General features: G+C 56.2%; 1 protein-coding gene across 6 annotated transcripts in view; it reads right to left on the bottom strand.

Moving 5' to 3' along the window:
• Positions 1-21,958, bottom strand: part of MYRF (myelin regulatory factor) — a 49,380-nt gene that overhangs the window by 17,103 nt on the left and 10,319 nt on the right. For 5 of the 6 annotated variants that reach the window (XM_017838961.1, XM_017838960.1, XM_017838965.1 and 2 more), the window contains exons 2-7: positions 10,906-10,993; positions 9,754-10,074; positions 7,543-7,604; positions 4,557-4,872; positions 3,719-3,891; positions 3,416-3,539 (exon numbers count right to left, since the gene is read on the bottom strand). In XM_017838961.1, the coding sequence (XP_017694450.1) occupies positions 3,416-3,539; positions 3,719-3,891; positions 4,557-4,872; positions 7,543-7,604; positions 9,754-10,074; positions 10,906-10,993 (1,084 nt within the window). Of the gene's footprint in view, positions 1-3,415; positions 3,540-3,718; positions 3,892-4,556; positions 4,873-7,542; positions 7,605-9,753; positions 10,075-10,905; positions 10,994-21,861; positions 21,875-21,958 lie in introns of those variants that run through there. The other variant, XM_017838963.1, reaches the window with a different exon arrangement.

Here is a 21,958-nt window from a genome sequence, read left to right as displayed (position 1 = left end):
AACAAAAGGTCTGGGGTCAAATGGATTGCCTTATCCCAAACATTCCCACTGGCAGAGGCGGATTAAGGCGGGACAGAAGGGCAGGATCACGGGAGAGGAGGTTTTTCCTGATCCGAGTGAGGGGTCAGAAACTCCCCCCAGGGAATTTTATTGGGATTTTGGCCAAGAGCAGGATGCTCACATTCCTTAATTTGTTCCTCCCAGGCACAAAAATCCCTAATTTCTCTCCTTCCTTCCCAATTCCCCAATATCTCAACTAAAACAGAATATTGGGAGACCCCTAATTCAAGGACCACTCATTAATTCCACGTATTCCCTGATTCCCTTCACTTCCAGGACACGAACACCAAGATGGAGGAACCATTGTCATCTCTCCCACACAATCCCCCCTGTGCATCCACCTCATGTGGTCCCTCCAGCTTCCTGGGATGCATCCATGATCCATCACCCCGTGCCACCTATCCCAAAACACATCCAGCAGGTCTGGGCCACATCCCACGGGTCTCCATTCCCTCCCTGAGATCCAGGACCCAGCAAGGCCAAGTTTGGAGCTGTTTATCCAGACACTTCTCTCCCAAGCAAGGGGTGGAAGCCCAAAAACCTTGGGATTAGCTGCCTGTGTGGGAGCCCCAAGGAAAGCACCAGTTAGCTTGATGGGAAGAGAACAGCACGTTCCCAGTCTCCCAGCTGGGAATTCCAAGGCCCTGGGCCTCAGCATGTGGATGTTTCCATGGAGGGGTGAACTATTCCCAGCTGCCTTCCCTCAAGCTGTAACAAACCCGGGAGAGGGAGGAGGGAGCCGGAATTTATCGGAGCCCGCTGTCAGGGAGATGAATGACTCCTTCTCCCAGGAGTAAATTAGGGAATTGCCCAGTTCCAGGGCCTCCTTGACACTGCAGCTCATCCCTGGGGAGGTTCAGCAAATCCAAACCCACAAAAATCAGCGCAAAGGGCCAAAAAAAATTATATATTGTCCATCAAATTAATCCAGGGATTTGTGGCTCCTTCAAGATTCCTTGGCAAAGCCCGAGACACGGAATGGAACTAATCCCTGTCCCATCCCCCTGTGGAACCTCACTTTTTGTGTGCAAAAGAACATGGAATTACATTTAACTGTATTTGTTGCCCCTGGAATCGCTCCTGAGAATCTGGTAAAAAACCTGGATAGTTTCCCACGTCCTTCACCTCCTTCCTGAACTCTTTCCTTGGGATCAAGAAGAGGAAAAATCAGATAATTCAGATGATTCACATTCCTGGGCTATGAAAAGCACCTGGGTCCCAGGGAACTCAAACAGCACATGGAGACTGGGGAATAACTTCCAGGAGAAACCGGAGCAGGAACAGCTGATCCTGGCTTTATGATCTCCATGGAAAACTAAATTGTGGGAATAATTACGGATCTGGAAGAGATCTTCCTACTGCTGAGGACACCCAAAAGGAGAAAGGAAGGAGATAATTCCTACCTGCTAAATGTGGATTAACTAACCTTAAAAAATCCCATTACAGGAGGAAGGGAAGAGGAAGTTTTTGGTATTTCTCATGGAGTATTCTGGAAAAGTGCTGTTCCAGGAGAATAAGGGACATTCCACATAAAAAGAGACGTAGATCCAGCTCTCCTGGAGCCACCTGGCTCATCATGGAGAAGGAAAACTGGACCTAAAACTGAATCAATCAACCTTTACCCCTTAATTCTGCTCCAATCCGGCGCCACAACAAAGCCCACGTGGCTCCCTCAAATTCCATGGAGTCACTCCAAAGGAATTTATTCCTTACACAACGGGATGATGGACCTCAAAGCCCCAGGAGGGGGTTTGCTCTGGCTTTCGCCCTAAATCCCAAAAGCAGGGATTAGGGGAGCGATCCCAAGATCCAAAGAGCAGGGCTGGGGTTGTAGCAGTTTTCCAGCAACTTCCCTGTGCCCGGGAAATATCATGGAATTCGTCTCTGCCTATCCACCTGTGTGCAAGCAGAATTTCTGGAACTGGGATAGCAACACCTGGAAACGGTCTGGGACAACTGGGACATGTTTGGGATGGGAAATGGATGGATGGGATGGGAGATGGAAGCAGTGAGAGGGTAAAGAGCAGCTGGAAAAACAAAGGATAAGAGCTGACAGGTGCAGATCCAGCTCAGAGGAGGTGGGAGCGGAATTCCTGCACATGGAAGCAGGATTTGGGGGATGTGGTGAGGGCAGGATCGGCAGGAGATGCTCAGCTTCCCACATCCCACCATCCACAGGGTGGAGAGCACGGATAGGGCTCCAGGACAGCTTTGGAGCTGCTCAGAAGTTCCCAGGAGCAGCTGATGTTCCACCTAAAGCTGGGAGATACTTCCTTAGGGAAAGCAGAAGGAACCATCTTCCCAAATTTCCCCTCTCCCGCCGAGGGTGGGGAAACAGCCACAGGGTCCAACAGAGAATTCCATGCCCTGGCACCACCGTGAAAGCCGGGAGAAGGGCTGGATGAGCAGGAGACGTGTGAGGGAAAGCTGGGATTTGCACTCTGCCCCCCCACCCCGGGATCCTTGGCTGCCATTCCCAGCACCGTCCAGGCACGCTGGGATCACAGCCGGGGTTATCCACAGGCACCAGAGCATTCCCTCCTCCCGCTCCCCACAGGACCCCAGCAGCCCCGGCTGGGCAGGAAGAGGAGGAGGGGGAACTGGGAGGGAACTGGGAGGGAACGGGGTGGGGGGATCTGCTCAGGGAGAGGTTCCTGGAAGCCATCCTGGCATTGCCAGCGTTCGGTCACCTCCCAGGAATGCAGGGAGGATCCGCGGCGGTTTCTCCTCAGCACTCCTCCTTTCCAGAGCTTGTCCACGTGCTGCCTCCACCCTCCTCTCCCTCAGTTCCCAGCCCACCTTCCCACCACTCTCTGCTCCACAGCCACCTCGGTGATCCCAGCCTTCCTTCTCCAGCCTCTCTGCCACTTCCCAGCTTTCCACAGCCCCTTCCCGCTCCTTTTCCTCCTTCCTTTTCCCACCCACCCCTCCAGCTCCTCCAGCTCCTTTCCACGCCGTGCTGCAGTGGCTCTGGATTCTCTCCAGCCATCCATGCTATGTGTTGCTGGAAATTCCCAATCCTAAATTTAAAATCCTGGAAAGCCTGGGAAGGGGGAAAAAGTGCTGCTGGTCCAAACCATGCAGGATTTGCCAATAAAACCTTCCAAGATCTGAGTGGTGGCTGAAATCCCTTCTGCTATTCCTGAATCATCCATAAAAAGCGTGGAGGAGCAACTTTCCCAATAGGAAAGGTACGGGGGGGGAGTATCCCCCCACAGCACAGCTGAGAGGACAAGGACAATTCCAGGGAGATCCTTATCCCATGTTGTGACTATGATATTCCCAACCCCAGCGGCTCACCACAGACACATGGAATGTGAATCCTGCTTTTCCCAGAGGCAGAGGGATTACTCACAGCTCCTTGTAGTTGGCATCATAGAGAGTTGCCCACTTGTTCTGCTGGTGTGGCTGCCACTTGATGGACTGGAAGTTGGGATCCAGGTAGGATCCGTTCAGACTGTCGTTATCCTGGATCAGCCCTATGGAGAGGGGGTAAAATTCCTTAAAATCCCGACTTTAATCACTGGAATGAATGTCCAGCAGGGTGGAAGCCCGAGGGAGCAACTGGCACTGCCTGAAGTTTCCCTCCTGACTGCCAGGACAGCAGATCCAGGACTGGAATTCCAGCGGAACAAAGAGGAGTGGGATCGGAGGGTACCTGGTGAGAGAGCACCCGGCTGGTGCCAGGGAGGAGTCTGGACTCGGTCGGGATTGAGCGGCACCGATCCCATTCCCGGCTCCTGCTTGATCATCCCGTTGAGCATCTGGGCGTTGAGGGTGTTGGGGGGGGACTCGGAGTGTTTCCGCTTCTTGGCGGGATGCACCGGGAGCCTGCGCAGACACACGGGAAAGGCTGGGCTGGGAAGCTCCACAGCCCGTCACCGGCACAGGCAGGATCCCACACGGAACCCAAAAACATTCCCACAGCACTGTCCCACCTTCTCCCACACTGCCAAGCTCTGGGCCACATCTGGAATTCCACAGAATCCCGGAACGGTTTGGGTTGGAAGGGACCTTAAGGATTATCCAGTTCCAACGCTCTTCCATGGGCAGGGACACCTTCCATAGACCGGGTTGCTCCAGCCTGGCCTTGAACACTTCCAGGGATGAGGCAGCCACAGCTTCCCTGAGAAATCCATCCCAAGGCCTCACCGCCCTCACAGGGAAGATCTTCCCAATATCCCCTCTAAACCAGCACATGGAATCCCGGAATGGTTTGGGTTGGAAGGGACCTTAAAGCTCATCCAGTTCCAACCCCTTTCCATGGGCAGGGACTCCTTCCACAGATTTCCTCTTGTTTATTCCCACCACCCAACTCCCAGCTACAGCCCACACTTCGGACACTGCACCCACCTCCCCCTCCCATTCCCTCATCCCCATCCCCACATTCCCACCACCCAACTCCCAGCTACCCCCCACACTTCGGACACTGCACCCACCTCCCGCTCCCATTCCCTTGTCCCCATCCCCACATTCCCAGCAGCCCCAGGCCTTACTCTGCTCCGTGCTGCTGGAGGAGCTGGTGCAGCATCTGGGATTGCTGGGCGTGGTGGAGCTCGGCCGGCGCCATTCCCGGCCCGATCCCGTACGGAGGCATCAGGGGCTCGGCCTTCAGGAACATGTCCCGCTGGAGGCCGGGAAAGTGGGAACTGTGCTGTGGCTGGAGGGGGTGAGGGGGTGGCGGAGGCGGGGGGGGACCCTGCAGGTGGGGGGGCGGAGGGGGAGGAGGAGGAGGAGGAGGATGCTCCAGGCGGGAAGGGGGAGTCATGTGGCACATGTTTTCGGGAGTCATGGTCCGGAGGAGGTGAGGATCTGGAAAGAGAGGAGGAGTCACAGTTAGGGGTGTCCCGATCCCAGATCCAGCACTGACTCGGTTCTCTTGGATCTCCAGCTCGGAGGGGACTTGGAGTGGCCTGTTCCAGTGGGAGGTGTCCCTGCCCACAGCAAGGGTTGGAACTGGATGATCCTTAAGATCCCTCTCAACCCAAGCCATTCCAGGATCGGATGATTTTGTGACAAAGACACAAACATTCCTGTGCTAAATCCCCTGTGGATGCTCTGCAGTGAAAGCACATCCCCAGGAATTCCCTCAGCAATTGCCAGGTAGCTTTTGTGTTAGCTTTGGACTTCCCTTCCCAGAGAAAACCCATCAAGCACAGTATTCCCGTGGGAAGTGCGAGGAGCAAGGAAACACAGCAGGGGGCAACTCCAAAATCTGTTCCTGGGAACGCAGAGCTGGAGAAAAAGCACCTCAACTTTGCTTAATAAAGCCAAGGCCAGGTTGGACAGGGCTTGGAGAAACCCAGACCAGTGGAAGGTGTCCCTGCCCACGGCAGGGGCTGGAACGGGATGAGCTTTAAGGCCCCTTCCCAACCCAAACTGTTCCAGGATTCTCTGATGCCGTGGGGACAACAAGAGAGAGAACAGACAGCAATGACCTAAACCCACCCAGGGAGGAGCTTTGGGAAGAGACTCAAAATATTTCCATTTAAGCCAGGAGAAGACCCTGATCCCCAAATTTAAATAAATAAAAAGGGACATTCAAATGCGATCCCACATTTCTCCTCCCTCTGTATGGGATTGGATACCAAAGCCATGCCGTGGTTAGGGTGGATTTGACTATTTCAACATCAAGACAAAGGTTTGGATGTGGAGGGACATGCAAATCCATGTCCCTTCCTGCACTGCTCCAGCTCCTCATCACCTCAGTATTCCCATTCCACTCCCTGCCATGGGCAGGGACACCTCCCACTAGCCCAGGCTGCTCCAAACCCCATCCAACCTGGCCTTGGGCACTGCCAGGGATGGGGCAGCCACAGCTTCCCAGGAAATCCATTCCAGTGCCTCACCACCCTCACAGGGAAGAATTTCTTCCCAGTATTCCATTTACCCCTGCCTTCTGTCAGTGGGAAGTCATTCCCCCTTGTCCTGGCACTCCAAAGTCCCTCTCCAGCCTCCATCCTCCTTTTTCCTCACCAGGACAAAGCTCATCTGTGTTCCAGCCTTTCCCTGATGGATGCATCAACCTGCACCTTCGGGTGTCCCCACAGGATAGTAAGATCCCAGCAGGAATGTGGGACTGACCCCTGGGACACAAGGAAACCGAAGTCTGGGAAGGGACAGCGACTTTCCAGGTGTTTAAAGTGCGAGACAGAGTTTCTGCACACTCCAGTGCGGACAAACTGATGGAAAACACATCCAGGGAGTGACCAAGCCAGGCACGGCTCTGGGAATGCAGAGAAGGATCTGCGGGATCGTTCCAGGCTGCTTCCCTAAGCGGGAGCGCCAGACTCTGGACTTTGGCCTCGGGACACCCAGGCAGGGACTGACTAACGAGGCCAAAGCGCCCGACCAGGAATGGGGAAACTCCTCCCATTGGCAAGTCTGGAAAAGTGAAATGAGGATTCTTCCAGGGATTTCTGCTTCCCGCTGAGACCTCTCACTGCCCTTTTCCAGACACATGGAGCTGGATTCCTCTTTCCAGGCTCATTCCTGGGCCAGCCTTCCTTCCGGAGCTGCCTTAGGGACAGGCCAGGCTTGGAAAGTGATGCACTCCCAAATCCAGGGTAAAACCATCTCTGGGAATGCGATCCTTCCCCCGGGAAGCTTTGTGGGCACCCTCCGGAGCCTCCTCTCCTTCCCAGACAGAGCTGCCAGCTCTCCTCATGGGGAGCAACCTGGCCTCTTTGTTATATTTAAGGAAGGGCCAGGAGGAATTCCAGGGATTTTTTTTTAGCAAGATAAACAGAACTCTTGACCTCTTCCATCAAAAAAAAAAACCCCAGGAGCAGGCGCTGTTCCCGGTGGGGACTGGGCTGGAGCCTGGGGAAGAGGGTGCTGCTCCGAGGGGGAAGGGAGACCAGGACAACCCGGACAACCTTCCCTCCTTCCTTCCCAAGGAGTTCTTTCCATGGAAGAAAAGTGAAGGTCACCAGAGGGACCAAACAACTCTCGGTGGCTTTCCCTGGAAATGACCCTGGAGGGGATCCCGGCTTCCGGAGGAGGAGACCCTCGGGATGAGCCGGAGGGGAGGGAAGGGCTGGGAAGGAACTTACTGGCGAACGGCGGGTCCATGTCTCCCTCCCGGAGCCCGGCTCCATGTCAGGGCCGCATTCCCACTCCTTTTTCCCGAGGCACGGGGCCAGGCGAGGAGGGTGAGGGCAGGATCCACATCCCACCCTGCCCACGGAGCAGCCACACCGCCGAGATCCCCCCGGATCCCTGGAATCCCACCTTGCCTTGCCTCCCGCTCCCTCTCCCACTTTTCCAGAGGCCGGGAGCGGAACAATGGGCGAAAGCCGAGGGATATTTACTAACTGATAATCTCCCCACGTAGAGCAGCCGCCTGTTTTCTCCCGGCTGATAAAGATTCCAGAGCCAACCACTTTCACGGAATAAAGAGGGGGGGAGGATGTCGGATTTGGGGTTGGGATTATGAGTTTTTCCCTTCCCTCCCCCTCCTCCCTGCTTTTCAGCACTCACCGTTCACCTGCTGAGGGGAATAGGCTTCGGATCCGGAATCCGGGGGAGAGTCCGGCAAAGTGCTGCGGAGCAACGGGAAAAGAGAAGGGAAAGTCATTCCCAGCACAACCAGCAGGTCCAGCTGGATCAAAGCACCCTCCAGGATCCCTCTGGGAATCCCGAATAACCCTGGGATTGCCATCACCGCCACTGCTCCCCCAGTGCTTCCCTGGATTTCGGGAACAGAGACGTTTTGTTGAGCTGACAATGAGAATTCCAGATAAAAGAAGTCAAATGGAAATTTATCCGCTTCCCAGGGAAAGGTGTGCTTCCCCCTGGGAATGCCAGTGACCAGGTGGGGCGCATGGAGTGTTCTTCCCGTCCCTGGAAGTGTTCAAATCCAGGCTGGATAGGGCTTGGAGCAACCCGAAAGGTTTCCCAGCCCACGGCAGGGGTTGGAACTGGCTGGTGTTTAAGGTCCCTTCCCACCCAAACAATTCCATGATCCCATGAAATGGGAGGCTTGGGGGGACCTGGGAAGCTCACAGGGTGGATTTTGCTTCCTGGACCAGAGGAGCCCAGAACCCATTCATTGGATTCTTCATGGGAAGTGGTAAAAGCAGCGGCTGGAGAGGGATGAGGAGGGGTCATCCCAAAAAAGCCCCTCATCGTACTTCCCTTGTCCTCCAACTTCCCTTGGAGCACCTTTCCATCGGTCCCTTCCTATGCCTGGCTGGAGGATTTTTTCCCAGCCCTTTTCAGGTTCTTTGCCACACTGGCTGTGAGTTCATCCCGTATTCCCTAAGGACTTATCAGGATTTGTGCCTCAGCAAGCCAAATTTTGGCCAATAACAAAAGGGAACAGCACAGTTCAGGGAATCCTGGAGGCTGGAAAAGGTGAACTGCAGAATTCCCACAGGGAACTCAGGATATTCCACAATTCTCCATTGGAAAAAGCCTCACAGAGCGGGGAAGAGTCATTGTGGAACGCTGCAGGAATGCTGCCATCCTGACCCAGCTCAGCTGCATCCAGAGGTTTTTCTTCTCTGACAGGAGGGTATGAGCCTCACTCATGACATTCTGGAGAATTCCAGGTGCATCCAGAAGAAAGGGACATGACAAGGCTTTTGGTTCCCCCTACGCTCCACATATCCCAAGGGAAAACTCCCTGGCCTGGGAGTAAAATAAAGGCGGAGTATTTTAGCTTTCTGGAAGGTCTTTCCAAGTTCATCCATCGGCTGAATGTGCTGGAGGTTCCCAAATTTGGGAATCCCCAGGCTGTGCTTGCTGGCAACACTAGAGGGCACAAGGCAGAGGGAGAAGAGCCAGCCCTGGGGCCATCCCGGCCTCCCTGTCCCTCACATCCATTATTTCCAGGGGAGAAGGCTCAGGGATTGGCTGTTTGTGGCCACCACCACCTCAGGATCCAGGCTGGAGCTCCTCTGGGAGTGACTATTCCCTTCCTGCTCCTGGATACTCTGCTGCACACCTGGATTTCACCTGTCCAGCTTCAGATCATCTTCCACTTCCCTGTTCCTGCTGGGAGCAGGAAGAGACCAGGCACATCCTGCTCTCCCGGGGTTGTTCCCTTCCATCCCAGGGAGCAGGAATCACATCTTTTCTCCTCTTGGGAATAACCACCCAGTTGAATCCGCTGACAATCCTGAAACCTGCCCATCCTCTTCCTCTTCTCCAGGTCTGTATCCCGAGCTTGTCCAAAGACATCCAGCTCAGATCCATCTTTTGCATCTCTGGAATGGAGCATCTCCCACGTCAGGCCACCAGAAGAACGTGTCCCTGCCCAGTGTGGTGAGCTATCCACTGGGATAGTCATGGGAATATCCTGGAGGTTCCATTTCATCCCAGAGACCGAATTTTGTCCCATTCAAGTTCACTCCGAGCCTCTTCCTCCTTAAAAAATCCTACAGCGTTCTCCCGCTTCCCACCTGGAGATGCCCACCACAGGTATCCCGGTCTCCCACAGCTCTACGGCAACACAGGGGATATTCCCAAAACGCTTTTGGGAAGCTCCAGGGCTTCCATTTATCCCAAACCACCTCTCCACGAGGCAAGAACCCGGCACGGAGCGACGCTGCCACCGGACACGGCTCCGTGAGCCCTCCGGGTGCCACCAGCCATCCCCTATCCCAGCATGCCATTCCCGTATCCCAGCACGCCATTCCCGCATCCCAGCACGCCATTCCCGCATCCCAGCGCGCCATCCCCGCTTACCCAGGTGCGTAGGGAGCCTTGGGCTCCGTTTTGATGGGAGGGCCCCCGCTGCTCAGGCAGTGCCCGCCCAGGAAGCCCTTGGGCACCCCCAGCCCGTTGTTGTTGTTGCAGTTGAGGTGAGCTCCGTAGCCGGATCCGCAGGGATTGGCCAGCAGAGCACCATGCCGGATCGGGAGCTGGCTGCTGCCGGGGGGAAGGTGCAGGGCAGCGCTGGGAGAGGGATTGGGAGCGCTGCTGATGGAGCTGGAGGGAGTGATGCTGGCGGAGCCGGAGGGCTGGGAGTGCGCGTAGCCGGATGGAGCGGGAATGTCAGGGAAGCAGCTGAGGGAGAGAACGGGAAAACCTCAGCCAGGGACACTTCGTGCCCGTCCCTCCCCTCCCAAAATGTGGGATCAGAGTCGTTCAGGAGCTCTGGAATACCTGGGAAACAGCGAAATAACCAGCACTGTGGTGGCACCAGGAGCGAACAGGGGCGGGTCAGTGGGACTGAAGGAAGAGGCCAAAATCCACCTGGGAAGCTTTAGAATTCCCAGGATGCCAGCACCAAGGAATGTGAAGCCAGCGGGATCTGCCCACCACGCTGCAGCTTTCAGGGAAGCTGTGCCAAAAATCCCACGGCCACCCTGCTCACAGGTGCTCTCCAGGCCTGCTCCCCTCTCTCTCCCAGAGCTGGGATACACAGGGAGACCCTTCCCTTCTCCACACTCCTGTTGTGCCAGGGTTGCAACCGGAGCTCCCAGGGCCTGTTTTCCCATTTTTAAGGAAAAGTCTTTATGGTTCCCTCAGGAGATGAAAGAGAGGGAACAACAGAGACTGGGAAAACTCAAAGGTAAAAAACCAGGACGAGATAGGAAGAAGAGCTGGGAATGGCAATGGAGCCAAGAGCGATCCAGGAGGACTTTGGGGTGGGGCTGCACAGTGATTCCTACATGATTCCTCAAATTTCTGGGCTGGAAATTGCTCCACAGGTTTCCCAGAGAAGCTGTGGATGCCCCAGCCCTGGCAGTCAGATGGGGGGCTTGGAGCAACTTAGTGGGAGGTGTCTCTGAGCTTTAAGGCCCTTTCCTGCCCAAACCATTCCAGGATTTACAGCCTCTCCATAGAAAACCCCAGGGAACACCATTCCCGCTGGGGAGCAAGGGAAGCACTCACATCTCCGGAGAGTCCTCCTTGCTGATGTATTCCTCCAGGATGCTGGTGTCGATGTTGGATGGCTCCAGAGCTCCATTAATGTCGTGGCCTGCCAGGGAAGAGGAGGTGGAAGAATGAGCTGGAGAGGGACATGGAAAGGCTTTGGAAACACCACTGGACCTTTGCAGAGCCGAGGAACTGATCTGAGAATCGTGGAATCATGGAATGGGGTGGGTGGGAAGGAGCTGAAAGCCTCGTTTGACCCCCCTGCTCGGGCAGGGATGATCTGGATCAGCAGATCCTTGAGGGCTATCTGTCCATGCCCATCCCAGGGTAAAACCCCATCCCGGGAGATGGGATACGTGGGACAGGCCAGGCTGGTGACACAGACACATGGTGGGACTCCACGAGCCTCGTGGACCCCTTCCTGCTCGGGACATCCTCTGATTCCCTGGGGACTCTGCCTCAGCTCTGCAGAACACGCTGGAATTTCTCCACCGCAGCTCTGGAGCAGCTCCCGACCTTCCTCCCGCTCCTCCCCTCCTCCAGGGGTGGATTTCCCTCTCCTTTCTCCGGAGGGCTCCTGCTCCCCTCCCTGCCCTGTTCTGGGGAAGCTGGGCAGGGTTTTGTTGACAGCAAGCCCTTCCTTTATCTGTCTCTCCCGAGTGGGAGTCCGGAGCCCGCCGGGGCCGGAGCCAGCCCGCGGTGCCAAAGGCACTGCCAAGGAACCAGGAAAGAAGGTCCAGCTCCCCCCAGGGCAGATAAGGGAGTCAGTGAAAGACCATCCTGGAAGGCCCCACGTGAAAGCCCCCCGTCCAGCCCTGTCCCAAAAGACCCCCTGGCTCGGGGGAAAGGTCAGGGCTGATCCCAAACCCCCATCCCACCCCCATCCAATCGCAGCTCTCCCTCCGCAAATCCCTTTCATACCAAGACAAGCAAATCGGCAGGAATAAATCCAGCTAGGAATTCTGCCAAGCGGACAGGGTGTGGAGAGGGATCTCTGCCTTACAAACCTTGGCTAGAGGGGAAAAAAACCTGGATAACCGCTGTTTTTCAGGACACCTCCATGGCAGAGCCCGGGGATTCGGGGGACAGGGTGGAGATGCTCTTCCATGTGAACAAGGGGATCCATCTGGAGCAGGGAATGTGATGCTGCTTCCAGGTGGGCATTGAGGAGAGGATGGAGCAGGCAGAGCCTCCGGGATCCCCAGCTATGCCAGCACCTCCAACATGGAATTGCAGACCCCAGGTGTGTCCCTCCTCCCCTGAAGTTTCTGGGATGTGGAAGCACCACCCTGCTGTCCTTGGAGTTACGGGAGCTCACCAGTGGCCATCCCTGTGTCCCCCACTCATCCCAGAGGATCTGCCACACCCTGTTCCCGACACCTCACCAGGATGGATCTACCTCTTCAAGCTCCCACTGGGATCCCGTAACATTCCTGAAACCCTCCTGCCAGGGATGAGCACTCCAGGAGGGTGGGAACCAGGACTTGTCCAGAAAGGGTGGGAAGTCCTCCATAGACAGCGGGATACTGGGCTTCCCAACTTTCTGAAGGTGGGGAGGCACTGGAATGGGTTTCCCAGGGAAGCTGTGGCTGCCCCATCCCTAGAGGTGTTCCAGGCCAGGTTGGAGGGGGCTTGGAGCAACCTGAGCTAGTGGAAGGTGTCCCCACCTGTGGAATGACAGCTTTAAGGTCCCTTCCAAGTGAAACCATTCCAGGATTCCTTCACTTCCTTAAAGTCACCTTGAGGAGCCCCGAGGAGGGTGAGATAAGCCCGGTGACGTGAGAGGTGTGTCAGGGGTGGAGCCGGGACGTGGCTTCCCACCAAAAGCCAAGGACCTTCCTCTGCTTGGGAACGCTGCAATTTGCACCAAAAAACCGGGACATGGAGCGGGTGTCGCTGGCAAGGAATGTCCCAGCAGCCGGAGCCTCGGCATGGCCGGGCTCTTACCAAAAGCCAGCTTAGGTGATTAATTCAAATACCTCTCCGTGGAGTCACAAGCTCCCAACGACATTCCCTCCCCCTCCCCAGCGGGGATTAGGAGGAAGCCACCGAGGAGGGAAGCTCAGCGCCCGGCACAGGACAGGCTCCCGCTCTTACCCCACGTGGAGGAGCCCAGGGACACTCTGAGCTCGTCCATCCCAAACCTGTTCCCAGCATTATCGCCCCACTCCTCCACCACGCTGTTGCTCCCACTGCTCTGCTTTCCAAACCTTTCCTTGGAAAAGAGCCGAGGTGATCCCAAAAAAAAAAAAGCCTGAAGAACAAGAAGTTAAACCCCGAGCACCCTCCTCGTGAGCGGGTGAGGCCCCCGGACGTGTGAGAATGTCAGGAATCCCAATGTTTGGACTGGTTTTCTCTGCCTTCCCCAAACCTCCAAACGCGCTCCACATCCCAACGGAGGTGCTTCCCGCTCCTCCCCGTCCCTGCTCCCGCCGCCTTGTCCCTCCTGGGGACATCCAGCTCCGTGACTGGCTCCCTATCCCATTTTTAGGTGCTCCTAGAGGCGAGCACAGGGCTTGGAAAGAGTTAACGGAGCCTGCGCTCCGTGAATCCCCGTATTTACAGCTCCGAGAGGTTTAACCCAGAATTTTCCTGGAGTGATAGGCCGAGAAGTTTATGGAATTTCTATTTATAACAGTTCCTCTCCCCCCCTCCTCCCCAGTTCTTGCTCTGTTGCCTGTCTTCAAATCACCCCTAATCCTGCCTGGGTCACCTGGAGGTGGGAGGGAGGGAGGGAGCTGGAGCACTTCATCCCGGGATCCGCTAACACGATCCAGATGTGGGAACCTGGAGATGACGCCGAGGTCAATGGCTCCAGAGGGGCTGGGGAACATCAAGGATGGGGGGACACCGGTGGGGAGGAGGAGGAGGAGAGGCTGTGCCAAGCCCAGAGTGGAGCCACGTACCAGAGGGTGGATTTTCCCCTTGGACTTCAGGGGAAACTGAGGCACGGGACACTCTGGGAAGCAATAAAATATCCAGCGGGTACAGGCTGGAACAGGAGCCCCCAGGAGCCGGTTCCACGGAGCATTCCCTCTCCAGAGTACAGCGGGATAGGTGGATGAGCGGAACACACCACAAGGCCCACTGGGAATTCCCTGGGACGGCACAGCAGCGCCGGTGCCGCATCCCTGTGTCCCGGCACGAGGGGTTGGTTGTGCAACCTCGGCCCGGGCTGCCGCATCGGCACATTCCCGGGGCCCCCGCACCCCCTTCTGCTCCTTCCCATGTTTATCCTTCGGCCCGGGGGGATTGGCTGCCGGCCTGGATGCGAGCAGGAGGAATCCGGGCCACGGCGACCTATCCAAACACCGCCTAAGCCCGGGGAGCCGCGGGGCCAGCGCTCCGCTTCGGAGCTCCTTCCCTACCCACGGGAGCCAAGCCTGGAGAGCCGCCGCTCCAGCCGGGAACAGCATCCAGCTGGGAACAGCATCCAGCTGGGAACAGCATCCCTCCCCGAGAGAGCTGGCAGGGGGCAGGGACACGCCGCTCCAGCTGGGAACAGCATCCCTCCCCGAGAGAGCTGGCAGGGGGCAGGGACACGCCGCTTCCAAAAGGGACAGCGGGACCACGTCCCGGCTGCCCCACGTTCCCAATCCCGGGCCGCCCGCAGGGGTGGAACATCCCGACCCCGCAGCCCCTGCCTCCCGCTGGATGCCAGCCTGGAATTCCTCCTTAATTAACGCTCTTTATTACCTGACTGGAACGATAACCAGCCCCCGAATGGGATCCTGTAACCGGAGCGGGACACGGAGCTGGCGGCTCCCCCAGAGACCACCCTGGAGAGAAGTCCCGGCTGTCCCAGGCACTTCCAGGGGCTCCCGGGCCCCTTCCCTGAACCACAGCCCCTCCTCACCCCACTACTGGCATCCTTCCTCCCACCCAGGAATGTCTGTTGGGATCTGCAAGGGCTGGAGCAGGGAAAACTGTGTGGGATCTTCCGGCATCATCACTTGATCTCGTTCCTAAATCCCATCCATTGGATTAGGACACCCTTCCTTACACATTCCAACACGGCCTGTGCCCTTCCCATCACAAAAGGTTCAGCCACCACCTGTGTCCCATCCTGGGGACATTCCCTTGCCAGCACATTCCCAAGGACAGCCCTGCCCTTCCAAAGCAACGGGGCAGCTCATCCATCCCCATTCATGCCAGAGGAGAAACCTCAAAAGTCCAAATTCCACACCAAAACCACAGGCAAGGATGAGCTCTGGGAGCTTGGTGAGCTCCCAGCCAACACCCCTGCTCCCAGCTCTAATCCCACTGCAGTCCTAGAGGAACTGTCCCGTGCCAGGCAGGGCAGGATGCAGGGATAGGGATACAGGACAGGCGGGATTTGAGCCAACCCCCCAGATTTAGGGAGTAAAGAGCATGACAGGGTGTCCAGGAAGACCCTGGAGCAACAACCTGGATGACAGAGGCAAAACACTTCCAATAATGAACCATCCTGGTGGGAGGAACAACCAAACCAGACCTGCCCATGGCCCTGGATGATCCTTTCTGACCCAAACCATTCCAGGATTCCATAATTCCCAGCCCAGTGTCCAGAGGCAGCACCACCCACAGCATCTCCCCATCCCGTGGAAAGCTCCCTCTGCTCTCACAGGATCCCAGTTCCTTAGCTTACATCCACAGATTATATCTGACAAAAACACCTTTGGATAACCTGGGAAAAACACCACACTCAGGGAGAAGGAGATCATTCCCTCTCTCCATCCCCATCTCCCCAGAGGCCAAGGAGTGTGGGAGAGACATCCCAGGGCAGGAGAGGCATGAGGAGCCAGGGGAAATCATCCTGCTGTGCCACGGGAACGTTTCTCAGGAAGCTGTGTGGGAAAAGGAGGCAGCTCCATCCTACTTCCCAAACTTCCCCGAGCGCTAAAAGCACCTCCACAACAACCCTCCTGGAATTTCCCCATCTCCACGTCCCCGTTATCCCTCCCGGCTCCCTTTCTCCTCCCGGCTCCCCACCCGTGTGCCGGCCTTTCCCCCGCCCTTGCCAGCTGTGAACCTTGGCATGGCTGGAGCCATTGTCCCTGGCAGTGGGGAGGAGGGGAAGGTGTGAGGGGCACACAGAGCCCGTTTGTCCCTGTCCCCGCGGCCGTCAATGCCGCGCTTGTCCATTCATGGCCTGGGCCGGCCGGAACAGCGGCTCCATTTGGGAGGCTCCAAGGTGCCTGCCCAGGGGGGCACATTGCCCCGTTTGTTTGGAGACAACGCCTTTCTCTCCCTCTCCGGGATGAGGGTGTGGGAGGGGGGACAACGGCACCGGAGAAGGACACTTGGGGTGGCCGCTCCCGCCGCACGAGGCCGGCTCCGCATCCTCGGGGTGAGGGACGGGGAAAGGAGGAACACGGAGGATGGGGAAAGGCTTTTTAGGGTCCCTCCTGCTGGGGGGGGCTCAACTGACCTCGTTGGACCCGCATTTCGGGGGACAGGGATGACCTTTTCCCACAGGATAACACGGCACGGACGAGCTCCCGGTCACCGGTGTGGTGGTGAAGGTCCATGTCCGCATCTCCATAAACCTCCCTCGGTGGGAATTATTCCCAGAGCAGATAAAGAATTAATGGTATTAATAATATTAATTATCAGCTACGTACCAGCACAAAGGAGAGAGTTGGTCCAGCTCCCAGAGCTTTTCCACGCTCAGCAGAGACGGAATAAAGACTCGGGGAAGCACAAGGGCAAGGACAAAGCTGATGGCAGAGGCCTGAGCCATGGTCCTGCTGCTCTGCTGCTTCCAAGGAAAAGCCCAGGGACACAGTCCCAGGACACAGCCCTTGCTGCTGGAACTGAGGCTCTGGAAAGGCTCTCAGGGAATTCAGAGATCCAGGAGCCACTCCAGAAAGCACTTTGAGCCCAATTCCGAGACATACACAGGGAACTCGGGATAACTCGGGATTTGGAGCGATGCTGCCTCTCCTGGAAACCCCCCTCCGGGACAAAACAATCCTTAGGGAGATTAATAACCCAACAGCCCCGGGATACAGGCCCAGAGGCAGCCAAGCATCGCCAGGAACACCACATCCAGAGCAGGCACCTCATCCCTCCCTTCCAGCCGGGAGGCTCCAAGGCCTGTCCAGGCTGCACACCCTCCAGGAGACACCGGGAGTGAAAAGTGGAGTGATTTATCAAGGTGGGACTTTTCCCAGGGCTTGGGAAGGGCCATCCCTACTTTTTGTGCTACCAACACAGATCTTTCCCAAGCAGGAGCATCGGGTTTTCCCACCCAGCTGGAACGTTTGCTTTGGAATTGTCTCCCAGGAAACTCACAAAGGGCATCAAAAGCTTCCTCATCCACATGGCACAAAGTTCCCAAAGCCACTTTTCCCAGGTTCTAAGGGCAGGAGAGCGGGACCCAGGGAAGTGGCACAGGGATACAGACCTGTCATTCCTAACTCCCTGATCCCACGGCAGGGGGCTGGAACGGTGTGGTTTTTAAGGTCCCTTCCAACCCAAACCATACCGGGATTCCAGGATTTCCTTTCCTAAGGAGGGAACTCAACACATCATCAACGTCTCTCTCCAGCTCTGCATCCATGAGCTGATGTGCCCTGCTTGGGAATTCTTCCCTCCTTGTGCTCCCAAGACTGGGATGGACGGAAGGACACAGTGTCCACAATTCCTGATTTCATCCACCTTAAGACAATACCAACATTTTATCCCAAATCCCACAGACCACGGAATTTTCCCTGGGGTGTTCCCAGCAATCCCTGAGTTTCCCTGTGAAATCCCTGAGTTTCTCACTGTAGGACACATCCTTCAGAGAGCTGAAACTCGAGTTCACCTCCCGAGGAAGAGGCCACACAATCCCATTCCCAGCCTTTAATCCCTTGTCCTAGTCCCCAGGAAGCTTTTCCCTGTGAGGGTGGTGAGCCACAGGATAGCTGTGGATCCCCCATCCCTGGAAGTGTTCCAGGCCAGGTTGGACAAAGGCTTGGAGCAACCTGGGATAGTGGAAGGTGTCAGGGTTGGAACTGGATGGGCTTTAAGGTCCCTTCCAGGCCAAACCATTCCGGGATTCTACACAATTAAAATCACTATTTAAACCCCCAAATTCCCGAGGGATCACTGCCACGCCAGCTATTCCCACATCCAATTCCACACGGAGCTGAGGTTCCTTTTTCACAGAAACCCCCTTGTTTGCATTTTTCTGACTAATTCTGAGCCGCCTCGGAACACACTTCCTGCACCAGGGGTTTAGCAAACAATTCCCAGACAATACAACCCAGATACCAAACGTGCTCCTTGGATCCCGGCCACGCCGAGCGCTCCCTGGGTGTTCCCGGGCTCCCTGTGCTGCCTGCAGAGCTCCAGATCCCGAGGGAAGGCGCCTGAAGGATGTGGCAAGGGGAGGAGAGGCCGGGGAGTTTGCCTGGAGAGGTGGGATGGAGCAGGAATGAGGAGGGATGGAGTAGGAATGAGGAGGGATGGAGCAGGAATGAGGAGGGATGGAGCAGGAATGAGGAGGGATGGAGCAGGAATGAGGAGGGATGGAGCAGGAATGAGGAGGGATGGAGCAGGAATGAGGCGTCTCCAAGTGAAACACCAGGAGTTAAACAAGGGGGAGATGGGATTGAGTGGAAGGTGCCCATGAAATGATGGCTTTAAGGTCCCTTCCAATCCAAACCACTCCAGGATTCCACGTGCTGCTTGAGACGGGATATCGGGAAGAAACTCTTCCCTGTGAGGGGGTGAGGCCCTGGAATGGATTTCCCAGGAAAGCTGTGGCCACCCCATCCCTGGAAGTGTCCAAGGGCAGGTTGGAGCAACCTGGACTAGAGGAATGTGTCCCTGCCCAACGGCACAAGGATTTTCCCCAGGAAAGACCTGCCAGGAAAGGCACCTGTGCCAAAAACATTCCAGGGGGACCTTCTCCCTCTGCACAAATCCCCGCAGGAGGGTGGAGCCAGGTGGGGACTGGGCTCTGCTCCCAGGAACAAGGGACAGGACAAAGGGAAATGGCCTCAAGTTGTGCCAGGAGAGTTTCAGGATGGATTTCCAGGAAAATTCCTTCGTGGAAAGGCTGTCAAGCACCGGAACAGGCTCCAGTGGAGGAATTTAATTTCTGGAGGAATTTAAAAGCCGGGTGGATGTAGCACTTGGGGACATGACTTGGGGTGGCCTTGATGATCCTGGAGGATTTTCCACCTTAAATGGTTGGAAATCCCACATAAATTGATCTCAGGGATCATCCCTGAGCTGTTGCATCCTCCTGGATGGACCAGAGCCACACTACCCGTGTTTAAGAGCCAAGGACTGGGAAAGATCCCCACCTTGACATTCCACAAGCCCTTCCTGTTGGACCACATGGAATTTGCCCAGTTCCTCTTCCCAGGAACACCAGCACAACTTCCAGCACCCGAATTCCTCATTCTGGGCTGTGGAACCTGTCCCAGATCTGCAGGTCCCCACAGGGCTGTTCCCGGTGCCCCTTCGGTCCCTCCACCCCTTGGGATGAGGTTTGGAACAGCATTTGTCACCCTTCTCTCCTCAGAGAACTCCAGGATGATTCGGGTGGGAAGGGACCCTAAGGGTCATCCCATTCCCACCCCCTGCCATGGGCAGGGACACCTTCCACCAGTCCAGGTTGCTCCAAGCCCCGTCCAACCTGGACTTCACATCCACCTGTCCATCCCAACACCCCTTCCTGCAAGCTGCATTAAGACAGGAGGGAGGAGACACGGACAGGACTCTCCCTCCTTCCCAGAACTCCCCAGATTTTGGGATCTCACCAGGGAAAAGCCCTTTTCTGTCCACAGGAGGAGCATTGACTGTATTATCAGCACACGGTTTAACGGTCCCTGTTCCAAGTTTTCCTTTACTTAAGCAGGTGTTTCATTCCCAATAAAATCCAGGCTCCCTTTTTAGTGCTCCCAGGAATCAATGTCCATAAACCATCGCTTGGAACAACACGGGAGATAAGCCAAGATCCAGCAGGTTGATAAGTTGTTTGCTTTCCCATTTATGTGGATCCCGAGCAGCAATCGGAACTCGGGATTAAAAGCCATAAATGATGCGGATGCTCCATCCCTGAAGTGTCCAAGGCCAGGCTGGACAGGGCTTGGAGCAACCTGGGCTAGTGGAAAGTGTCCCTGCCCATGGATATGGTTGATCTTCATTGATCCCTCCCATCCCAAACCATTCCATGATTCTATGACTTAGATCTCCAGTTCTTTTAGAACCACCACCCGAGTCTTCCACAAACCCCATCCCATGTCCATCCCTGTCTCCTCCCCACCAAACTACTGTTTTCTCTCCTTGGATGAGGAAACCACATCAATTTGCCACTCCAAGACAACACCCGGCAAAACGGGGGTGACACCAAAGACTCCAGGGAAAAACCACGGAAAACAAAACCACCTCCAGCAAAAATTCCTTTAAAAACCGTTTTTCTACACTCCAGGCTGGATCCCAGTACACCAAGGCTGCTTAAAACGCCAGCTTTGGCCTTTCCACCCCAAAACCCGGCAAAATCCTCAAGTGTCCGCACTCATCCCACAGCAATTCCAGCCTCTCCGTTCGCAGCCAGGCCCGGCCTCTCTTCCCACGTTTCCCTCTCCCTGTTTTTGAGCGACTCCATCAAAACAGCCAAAGTCCAGCGAGATAAGGGGTGGACCCTGAGGGTCACGTTACATTTTCCCTCGGGAAGGAAGCCTTTCATTCCAACATGCCTTGAATGCGCTCCAGGTGCCGCTGGAAGCCGGTGGGAAGTGCGGGATCCCGGGCTGGACGCACCATCCGTTGCCACCGGATCAGGGAGAAGATGCCCACGGCAGGGGGTTGGAACTGGGTGATCTCTAAGGTCCCTTCCAACCCAAAGCAATCCAAGATTCCATGTCTGTCCTTGCTGTGCGGGGGAAAACGGTGCCAGCAGGAGAAGGAAGGTCTGGGGAATAAGCAAGGGCACGGATATCATGGAATTAAAGAGCCAAGTGTGGTGCCCAATCGTAGAATCCTGGAATAGTTTGGGTTGGAAGGGACCCTAAAGCTCATCCAGTTCCAAGGGCAGGGTTTGGGTAGTCCAGGTTGCTCCAAGTCCCGTCCAAGTTGGCCAGGAACAATTCCAGAGATCAATCCACCCTCTACTTCTAAGAGCGCCCCTTTTCCCGAAGCAGGACCCTCCCTCGGGCTCTCACGCCCTGTCTCATCCCTCCCTGTCCATCCCTAGTCCCAGAATCTGCCAGGAAAGCCCCATGGAGAGGGTTCTCTCTCCCAAATGATGCCGGCACACGGGACGAGAACCTGGGAAACACCAGCTCGGGCCCAAAATCCAGGAGGCTGTTCCTGGTTGTGTCTCCAGCTGCTCCCTGTCCTCTGGCACCGCACAGGCTGGTTAATGATTCCTCAGGCACACTCGGTGTCCCGGGATTCTTATCGGAGAGAGCAAAGTCCAGTCGGCACCACGAGTGGGAAGAGGGACGGGGGTTACCCGGCAAAGCCGGGCCAGAGCAATGCCATCCCCGGGCAGGGAAATCCTCAGGAAGGATGTCCGGCCGTGGGCCGGGAAGCACGGATGGCCCAGAACAGCTCCCAGCTCCAGATGGTGGAATTCCATAATGGTTTGCGTTGGGAGGGACCTTAAAGCTCACCCAGTTCCACCAGGGAACCTTCCACCAGCCCAGGCTGCTCCAGCCTGGCCTTGGACACTTCCAGGGATGGAGCAGCCACAGCTTCCCTGGGAAACCTGTGCCAGCACCTCCACTACCAGACCACTCCGGTCTTTTCCCACCAGGAGGAATCCATGAGGCCCCCAACCAGGAGAAAGCAGAGCAGGATTCCATCTCTCCTTCCAAATAACCACGTCCAGGAGCCATTCAATTCCAGGTTTCTGGCAGCTGGGATGATTCTGGCCCTGGAAAAGCCCTCACTGATAAGAGTGAGGGAGGGGAGGGAATTCCTGCCTGTCCTCCCAGTATCTTCCCTGACCAGCATCCCTTTCCCATATCCCTGCACCCCTATCCTTACGCAACCCCATCCCAGGCACCGGATCTCCGAGTTCCCAACACGCCCTTTTCCATCAGCCTGGTCACGCCTCCAGCACAACTCCCTCTACTCCAGCACA

This window comes from Lepidothrix coronata, unplaced genomic scaffold (genome assembly GCF_001604755.1).
Source record: "Lepidothrix coronata isolate B3197 unplaced genomic scaffold, Lepidothrix_coronata-1.0 Scaffold369, whole genome shotgun sequence".
In the NCBI taxonomy this organism is placed as follows: Eukaryota; Metazoa; Chordata; class Aves; order Passeriformes; family Pipridae; genus Lepidothrix; species Lepidothrix coronata.
The sequence above is the reverse complement of the archived record's forward strand: the minus strand, read 5'-3'. Positions and strand labels throughout refer to the sequence as shown.